Source organism: Mus pahari, chromosome 13, assembly GCF_900095145.1.
Source record: "Mus pahari chromosome 13, PAHARI_EIJ_v1.1, whole genome shotgun sequence".
Classification (NCBI taxonomy): domain Eukaryota; kingdom Metazoa; phylum Chordata; class Mammalia; order Rodentia; family Muridae; genus Mus; species Mus pahari.
In genome coordinates, this window is record NC_034602.1 from 85,548,809 (window position 1) to 85,558,205 (window position 9,397).

Here is a 9,397-nt window from a genome sequence, read left to right on the forward strand (position 1 = left end):
AAATCCGCCTGCCTCTGCCTCCCGAGTGCTGGGATTAAAGGCGTGCGCCACCACGTCCGGCTCCATTTCCTTTCTGTCACCACACAATATTCTGTCAGCATCCCAGTTAGGCATCTGGGCTGCTTGTACTTTTTTGGCTGCTGTGACTAGCTGCCACTGCTGTACACATGTGCATGTGTGGGACTAGCTGCTGCAATGCACATGTGCATTCATCTCCGTGAGTCGTTTCTCACCTTGGCTTTTATGCCTAGGTTCTTCTGTAAATGTTTGAGGAGCAGCCATACTTTACAAACTGAACTACATGTGCTCTTCCTAGCAGTCCTCAGTGACAGACAGCTTAGTCAATGCTGGTCCTATGTATCTCACTGCTTTATACGGACCTCGTTATGAACACTTACAAGTAAGTGTATGTGATCTGGTGTTTTGAATTCCAGTCGTTTCTGTCTCTTAGCTAGTTTAGAGACGATTAGGTTTTGAGACATTTTAAAGATAAAGATATTAGCAAGCAGGTTGAAAAAAAAAATTGCTTCAAGATAATGGGGAAGCTAGATTGAGTTCCCTAACTTGGGCCGAGATAATGCACTGCTGTGTATAAAGCGGTTTTTCCATGGCATTCCAGCCTGGATTTCCACCTTTATTCTCCCCTGAGTTTATGTCCATCTCCTCAGCTTTCCCTGACAAATTTCCATGCCTCTCACTATTTCCCTGAATCCCCTCTCTTCCTGCCAGTGTCCCACGTCTGTTTCCTGCCTCAGCTCATCTGCTTTTTTTATTGACAGGTGATGCTTGTAAGAGATTATTCTCTTCACAACTGAGCCGTGCTCTTTGACTCAGTAGAGTTAGTATACTTCTGAGACAGGGAGAGGATACTAGCAGCTGCTCCAGTCAAGTCTTTGCCTTTAAACAAGGCATTGTAAGGAGATTACACCTTTGCAGTGGTGGTCTTCAACTGCTGTTTGGCCACCCACCACCCACTGTACGAGCTAATGTGTTTTGTGTATAGTAGTTCTGACTAGAGACTGTTGTGCACAGTTGAAGCTCAGTGTACTGCGAATGATAGTAGTTGCAGGATGCTCATCCATGCTCAGCAGCACGGATCCCTGAGTGGACTCCGACCCTCTTTGCAACCCCTGTATGCTGAGGATGAGGACTTTGTACCGGGGGAAACGTTGTCAGACTTTCCATTTGTTATTTCCTTGGACACAGCACTAATAGTATCTTTAACCTCTGAGCTCTTTCTCACAAATGTTTTTTGGCCACTTGTTCCTGTTTTAGTTTTAGTGAAAAGTACATGGACCCGTGACTCCATGGCGGGCAGTGGTGGCGCACGCCTTTAATCCCGGCACTTGGGAGGCAGAGGCAGGCGGATTTCTGAGTAGGCCAACTTGGTCTACAGAGTGAGTTCCAGGACAGCCAGGGCTACACAGAAAACCTGGAAGAGTTCAATATAAACTATAGTGTTTAGGAAAAATGTATGAAACTCATTCATTAACACTTAATTCCTCTATTTTATTTTTATTTTACGTTGTATTTTATTTGGTTTTCAAGACATGGTTTCTCTGTGTAGCTTTGGGTATCCTGGAACTCTCTCTCTGTAAAGCAGGCTGACCTTGAACTCACAGAGATCCTGTATGCCTCTGCCTCCTAGTAATTCCTTATTTATTTATTTATTTATTTGCTTTTTTTAAAGATAGATATTATTAGGATTCTAATACTTTACTCTTGAATTTGAGAAAAGTCTGTTATACACTTACAGTGGTAGACTAGTTCTGACTTACATTTGTTTCTGTTGTGTGGGCATGTGGGGCAGCATGTGTAGGTCAGGGCAGCTCAAAGGGCTTGGTTTGGTCCTTCCACTGCGTTGGCCTTGAGATTGAACTCAGGTCTTCAGGCCTGGTGATCAGTGTGTCCCCTGGCTGAGTCATGTCACCAGCCCTTGGTAGATTATTGCTTTTATTGCTTTCCTGATAGAACTTATAAGCAAATGATCATTGCCTATTCATCTTAGATAATGACTGTTCCATATGTATTGAGTTTTTGATGAAGCCATAAAAATCACTGACTGAAATACTGTATTCTCATATCTTATTCCTGCTCTTAGAAAAATTTATTAAATCTAGTTATTTAAGCTTATAACCATTACTCTTAGAAGTTTAAGATTTATATTTTCTAGTTTTAAAGATTTTATTTCCTTTTCACAGAAAGAGCTATCTGGCCACAAGAATATTGTTGGGTATTTGGACTGTGCTGTCAATTCAATTAGTGATAATGTATGGGAAGTGCTTATCTTAATGGAGTATTGCCGAGGTAAGTGTCTGTCTTCGTTTGTAGTGCACTAAAAAGAACATCCCTTTCCACGGGCATGAGGTCCGAGGTTTCTCCCAGGGCGGCTGCTACCTTGTTCTCGATGCTTTATTGCAATTTCGGCTTTAATGACTTAATTACACATGCTGTTAAAACTTATTTAAAATCTAATGATAATTTATAATTATGACAAGAGCCTGCAAATGGAGAATTAGACAAAGTGGTAATTGGGTTCAAAACAAGAAACCCAAGCTAGTGAAGTTATACGTGTGGTTGTCTGTTGTAATCCAACCAAGAGTTAGCGTTGCAAGATGTACTGTAAACACATTAAATTGATCACATTTAGGCAGCACATGCTAGTTTTCTTAGTGTGAGTGTGTATCTGTGTGAGTGTGCCTGTAGGGGATTTAAAAACATTTTTTATTATATTTCTTTGTGTGCCTATGTGTGCTTGAGTGTGAAGGAGGGCACACACAAACCACAGTGCCCATGCGTAGGTCACAGGACCACTTGTGAGAGTGGTTCATTCTCTCTCTCTCTCTCTCTCTCTCTCTCTCTCTCTCTCTCTCTCTCTCTCTTTCTCTCTCTCTCCTCCCATCACATGGGTCTTGGGGATCAAACTCAGGTCCTCAGGCTGGGTAGCAGTGCTTACACTCCACTGGCTTTAGCGACAGGGCATCTCAGTGATCTGGAACTCATTGAGTAGGCTAGGCTTGCTGGCAGGGAGTCCTAAGGGTCTTCCTGTTTCTACTGCTCCAGCATTGGGGGTCATAGGTGTCTGCTGCCACACCTACTTCTTACAGGAGCTCTGGGATCCAGCTGAGGTCTGAGTTGTCTCCTCAGTCACCATTGAGTTTCCTCTGTGAGATAGGATTCATGTAGCTCAGGCTGCCCCTGGAACTGATTCTCCATTCAAATTATAGAGTCTGCATTTTTTTTAAAAGTGGATTTTTAAATTTTTATGTGCATTGATGTTTTATCTGTGTATATGTATCTGTGTGTGTCAAGACCCCCAGAGCTGGAGTTACAGACAGTTGTGAACTGCCATGAGGGGCCTGGGAATTTAACCTAGGCTTTTTGGAAAAGCAGTCAGTGCTCTTAACCACTGAGCCATGTCTCCAACTCCATAGAACCCGCAGTTTAATACATAATCTTAGTGGTTTTTATTCATTTGTGTCAGAAAATAGGAAAGCACATTTATTTAGACCCTAACATGGTATTTAAAATAAATGTTTACTTGCATAGAGGCCTCAATAGTAAGAACACATACAAACCACCCCTGACTTCTACCCTTCGCATGTGTGAGGAGGAGGAGGAGGAGGGCTCTCAGTCTATTCCCTGCAAACATAGTGTCACTCACTTGGTTTTTGAGAAGAAATATTTACCTGATGTTTGAATCATCAAGGTTTTTTTCACAGGAATTTTAAAATAAAGCATGATTTCTGTAGTGGCTGGAGAGAGGGCTTAGTGCTTGAGAACACTGATGGGGACTTACAGAGGACACAGGTTCAGATCCCAGCCACCTATGTGAGGTCCCAGCCACCTATGTGCTGCCTCCAGGTTCAGGGGCTCTAACTCCCCCCCCCCCCCATTTATGTGTATGGTTCAAAAAAACCCAGTAGCTACTGTGGTGCCACGCATCTTTAATCCTTGCACTAGGGAGGCAGGGGCAGGTGACTGCTTGTGAGTTTGAGTCCAGCCTGGTCTATACAGAGAGTTCTAGGCCAGTCAGGGCTACATAGGTTCTCAAAAAAAAAAAAAAAAAAAAAAAAAACCCAAAAAACAGAAAACAAAACAACAACAACAACAAAAAAAACACACAAGCAAACAAACAATAGCAGCGGGAACAAAACCCAAAAGCCCGATAGTTCTGTTCAGCCCTGGGTGGGCTGAGGAGCCTCCTGACGCCCTCTCTCCTGGGAGCCAGTCAGTCTAAGACACATAAGTGTTCCTCCTCAGGTTCTCCTCTGCCTTTCCCTGTCACCTGGTAAGTGGGAGTTGGTGTTCTTGGTGAGCACTGGAAGCATGAAGGTGAAGGAGTCAGGTCTATGAGGGCAGCGCAAACATTTCTGTGAGTTTCACTTTCCTCCCTTTCTCTGAAATACTCTTTGGAGAGACTTAGGTTCACCTGTTTAATTTGAATGAAGCAGGATTTAGCTGTCTCTTGGGAAGTTTTTATTTCCTCCATCTTGGATCCCTTCCTCCTTAGGTATTGACTCTGAGTGTGTGCCTCTGAGCGGAGTCTCCAGTCTCTTGGACTAATTAGTTTTTCCTTAACTTTTTGATGAGTTTATGGGTGGAAATGGCTTTGAGATCTTGAGTTTCATGTCTTTACTGTCCCTTTCAAGTACTGACCAGCTTTGACACTTTAGCTTCAGAGGACACAGGAGGCTGGGGCGGGGGATGGCCACAGACGAACACATCTGTATTCTGTGCTACATCTGACCATCAGTTTGGTTACCTAACAGAAGTAGCGGCGGTGCAGAACTTGGACAGCATTGCTGTGTTTTCTCTCTAGTGTAGCGTGATCATTCATTTGTTTATGTGACTTACTTTCTGCAGAGAGACTATCAGGTGGCTCTCTGGTTATCTCTATTGTTTGGAAGTCTCACAGTATGTACACTTCACACATTCTTTTTGTAGGACACCCTGTTTTCTCTGTCTGTCTGTCTGTCTGTCTCTCTCTCTCTCTCCACCACGCTTGTGTTCTCATTTAAATGGATGTTTGTCTTCCCTTGGTGACTGGTTGATTATCTTTTCCTTTCTAATTTCTGATTCTTTGGAAGCTTCCTTGAGTGTGTGTTTCAGGTTTTCTATAGAATTTAGTGCTTTTGCTCTATTTTAATTTTTAGTAATTCTTATTCTTTTGTGTATTTTTACAGTTGCTCTTGTTTTATTTTTAAGCCATTTGAAATTAAGAAATAATAGTGTTTAGAATATTTCCCTTTGCTCTAGTGTTCCTCAGAGTCCTCTGCTTTGTTATGCTGTGGTGCCTCATGTGGGAAGTCTGCTGTGTGTATCACAGATCATAGTGTACCCTCTGAGCTGGCAGTTTTATCTTAAAAGGAGGAATGCAGAGGCCTGAGTTGAGTATTCAGAGTTTCCTTCTCATGTGAATCTCCCATGGGGAGGAGTGCTTTGGAGGAGTAGGGGATGGGAGAATGGATTCTCTCCCTTCTTTTATGGAAGTTACTTATATATCAAGAGGAGGGAACCAGTGTAACACACACAGTTCAGGGACACTGGTTCTGTAGGGAAGGGAGAAGAATGGGTTATGTAACCAGTACATTACTTGCTTCATATTTTAGCTTCTCAGTAGTTACGGACGTCTTCTGTGCCATGCTTCTAAATTCATGGTCTGGTACTACATAACTTGCTAGTTTAAAGTTAAAGCAAGGCTTTCAACCTGTGAGCCTGGACCCCTTCGGGTTTTGAATGACCCTTTCACAGGGATCACATTCAGATTCCTGCTCATGAAATATTTACATTATGATTCATAACAGTAGCAAAATTACAGTTACCAAGTAGCACTGAAAATGACTTTATGGTTGAGTCACCACCACCTGAGGAACTGTTAAAGAGCTGCAGCGTTGGGAAGCCTGAGAACCACTGACTTAAACAGGTAGTGTATTTTGCAGACTTGTGGACCTCACTGGTTATTTGAGTATCTTTCTATTGTTTTATGAGTAACTTGGGAACAACTTATGGCAATGTGTGACTTTCTAAGTGTGTCTTGGAAGATGCTTTGTATTAATTTCTCTAAGCTGTATCTGTAGTAGCTTTTGCTTAATAACAAAGCCCTTGAGGATTCAGTAGCAGAAAGCAGCAGTTGCTCATCATTGCTTACACATTTGTCAGTCAGCAGCCATGGGTGGGGCCTGGCCGGGTGGTGGTGCTGACTTTGTCAAAGCTTGTTCAAATGTCTGTCTAGTAGCTGTGACTAGTTGGGGTAGTTCTACTTCCTATCTTTCATGCTCTTGTTGGCTCTAGTAGGGTCTCCTGGGGTGGATTTTCCCATAGAGCTAGAGGAGCAGATGCCCACAGAAGCACCTAAGCTCTCTCCACTTCTCAGTTGGATGTGAATATGTGGTGTGTGTGTGTGTGTGTGTGTGTGTGTGTGTGTGTGTGTGGTGTGTGGTGTGTGGTGTGTGTGTGTGTCAGTGAGTTAAAGAGTGCTGGGGTGATATTTAGGACTGAACACGCAACTGGCACATTCTGAAATCCTTGGTAGTTAGAGTCCCTGCATTAACTTGTGCCAGTAAAAGAAAAAGAAGCTTCTGTGACCAAGGTTGAGAAGAACCCTGTCTCTGTGTCTGAACATAAGTGTTTAAAAGGCAGTTGTAGGGCTGGAGAGATGTCTGCCCTTCCAGAGGTCCTGAGTTCAATTCCTAGCAATCACATGGTGGCTCACCCCATCTGTAATGGGATCTGGTACCTTCTTCTGACCTGCAGGCATGCGTGCATGCAGAATGCTGTATGCAAAATAAGTAATTTTTAAAAAGGCAGTTTGACAACATGTCCACTTAGCAAGAAACACTATTCGCACCCTCTCCCTCCAGATCTGCGATCTCCCCAGCCGTGCGCCTTGGCTAGGTTTATTGTACCAAGACCGTGGTTGCTGTGGCAGCTCCTGCTGGTTGCAGATGCTGCAGAGGCTTAAGTTCAGCCTGGCAGTGACCGTCGTAAATCCCCTCCTGCAGAACAGTCAGCCTGCTGTGGCACCGGGCAGCAGGTCCACAGCAGGTCTTGTCTGGCAGGTCCACGGTGTGCGTGATCCACAGCCAGGCAAGGCTCTCCCAGTCCCGTCCTGTTATTTCTTAGTAGGAGTAAAGCATTAGTGGTTGAATTCATCCGATTCCTTTATCCGATAGTTTAAAACGTCAGGTCTATAGTTCTCTCTGGCTTTTGAGATAAAAATATGGACCGCAGCTGCCAGTGTCTGACGTGTCGGGCACGCCTCACCTTTCCTCCATGCTTCCTTGGCTGTATCAGCACTAGCCCTGTAAGTGTTATTTGTTGTCAGATGTGTGTACACAGAATTCATCACTACCCACGTGGTCCCCTGAGTCTTTGCCCTGTTAGTTTGTCATCATTCTGTGTCCATGTGACTCTCACTGAGATAAGAAAAGCCTATGTTGTTCTGTTCTCCCCCTTCCCGTCCTTGCCTCAACCTAAATTCAGATTTTCCAGGTGAACTCTTACATATTACTATTCAGTGGTATAAATTATAAGTCATTTATTTGTGTTATTATTTTTCTCTTGAAACACTATACATCAAATTTTTGTTTATCATACTTTATCCAATACAAAACAGTATTGAATGACTACTGCTAAATAAATACATCATTAATCATAAGGAATCTTGCAATTTCAGAAGTTGCTAAATGTTAAAAAATGGCAAATAGTATTATCAAGACACTGTCTTTTCTAGTGTTCTGATCTCAGAGATGTAAGATGTAGGAAAACAAGTCATGACCCAGTGCAGTGGGTGTAAGGAGCTTTGTGAGAGGTAGCAGGATCGAGGCTAGTGCTACAAAGGCCTTCCTGGGGTTGACGTGGTTTGGAGCATGTCCTCAGAGTTACTTGTTGTTTAGCTGGGCAGGTTGTGAACCAGATGAATAAGAAGCTGCAGACAGGCTTTACAGAGTCAGAAGTCCTACAAATCTTCTGTGATACCTGTGAAGCTGTCGCACGATTGCATCAGTGTAAGACTCCCATAATCCACCGGGATCTGAAGGTAAGAACTGGGCAACACTTGTTCTACACTTCAAATTTAGAATGCCCTTTCTTCCCTCCCTGCTCCTGTCCCCTCCCCAAGAGGTTGTGTAGTTTGCTTACACGTTATGCCTGGTGTTTATTTTCTGACCTTTCTCACTAGACTATAAGGTTCATGAGGCCTTTGGTATTGGTTTGTTTTGTGTGTGATAGATGCATGTTCTTGAGCAGTGCATGGTACATAGCAGAGGTTCACTAATTGTTTAGTAAATAAATGAGTGAATGCCTGTTTTGAATGATCAAATACAATGTTATATCTTACGATAAAAATAAAGTGTCATTTAGAATATAGGTTGCTGATGGTCATGAAAGCTAAAGTAAACTTTATTAGCATTTTAGTAAGGTAAATAAGAATAAAAACAAAAGACATTGCCAGAGTAATAGTAATTTATTTGGCCCTTAACATATGTATTTGGCACAGATTGTGTTCTGAGTACTTCAAGTGCTCTAACTCAATTTATTTAAACAACAATTCCATGTCAGAACAGTTATCTTCCCTGTTTTTCTGGCTGGGGAACCAGAGTGGGGGCAGTTAAGTAAACTGCAGTGACGTAAACACGAGCAAGCCGCAGCCAGGGCTCTCTCTGAACCTGGGTTGTAGTATTTAGGACATGGGAGTAGTCACTGTTTATTTTAGTTGTTTTAACTCTGATTTCCAAGTTAAAGTGTAAATTTAAGATTGCGGTTTTCACTGTAGGATTTTTAAATAAAAATGATGGTGTAGGCTGCATCAGAAAAATCTACATTTGAAAATGCCTACTTTGTTAAACTTTTTGAGACTTGATATGGTAGTGCCATGAGTATAAAAACCTTACCACCTGCTTCAGGCTGCAGTTAGAATAGTGTATAAAATTGTCAGATGTAATATACAAGGTGGATAGGAAATATGAATGAATTTTGTCTTATTCTTGAATCTGGCTCCCAATATAAAAAAAAAATTCAAACTAACAGCATGTCCGCTTTCAAGCAGTTTGCATGTGAATATTCAAGCTAAAGAAGTTAGTCAGAGGTGGATTTTAAATTCTTTCTGTTATTCCTTGTCTTCATGTGGGCTGAAGTCTAGGGACAGAGAAAGAAGAGAATTTTGACAGCTCCCAGTTGTCCTTCAGAGAGGGAATTTAGGAGGTTAGGGTTGAACAGTTTTACAAACCCTCTGGCCCTCCTGCCTCTGCCTCCTGAGTTCTGGGTTCATCAGGAGTGTCACACTGCCTGCTCTGGTCCATGTGTCTCTGGCTTAGATGTCATCTGTCAGTGTATGTGTGTATATATACGTACACTGACAGATGACGTGTGTATGTGTGTGTGTGTGTGTGTGTGT

At 42.6% G+C, this 9,397-nt stretch overlaps 1 protein-coding gene across 2 annotated transcripts in view; it reads left to right on the top strand.

Moving 5' to 3' along the window:
• The window catches only part of Bmp2k (BMP2 inducible kinase), a 104,679-nt gene that overhangs the window by 32,629 nt on the left and 62,653 nt on the right, over window positions 1–9,397 (top strand). For both annotated transcript variants that reach the window (XM_021210741.2, XM_029545532.1), the window contains exons 3-4: window positions 2,202–2,307; window positions 7,899–8,041. In XM_021210741.2, coding sequence (XP_021066400.1) covers window positions 2,202–2,307; window positions 7,899–8,041 — 249 coding nt within the window. The remainder of the gene's footprint in view (window positions 1–2,201; window positions 2,308–7,898; window positions 8,042–9,397) is intronic.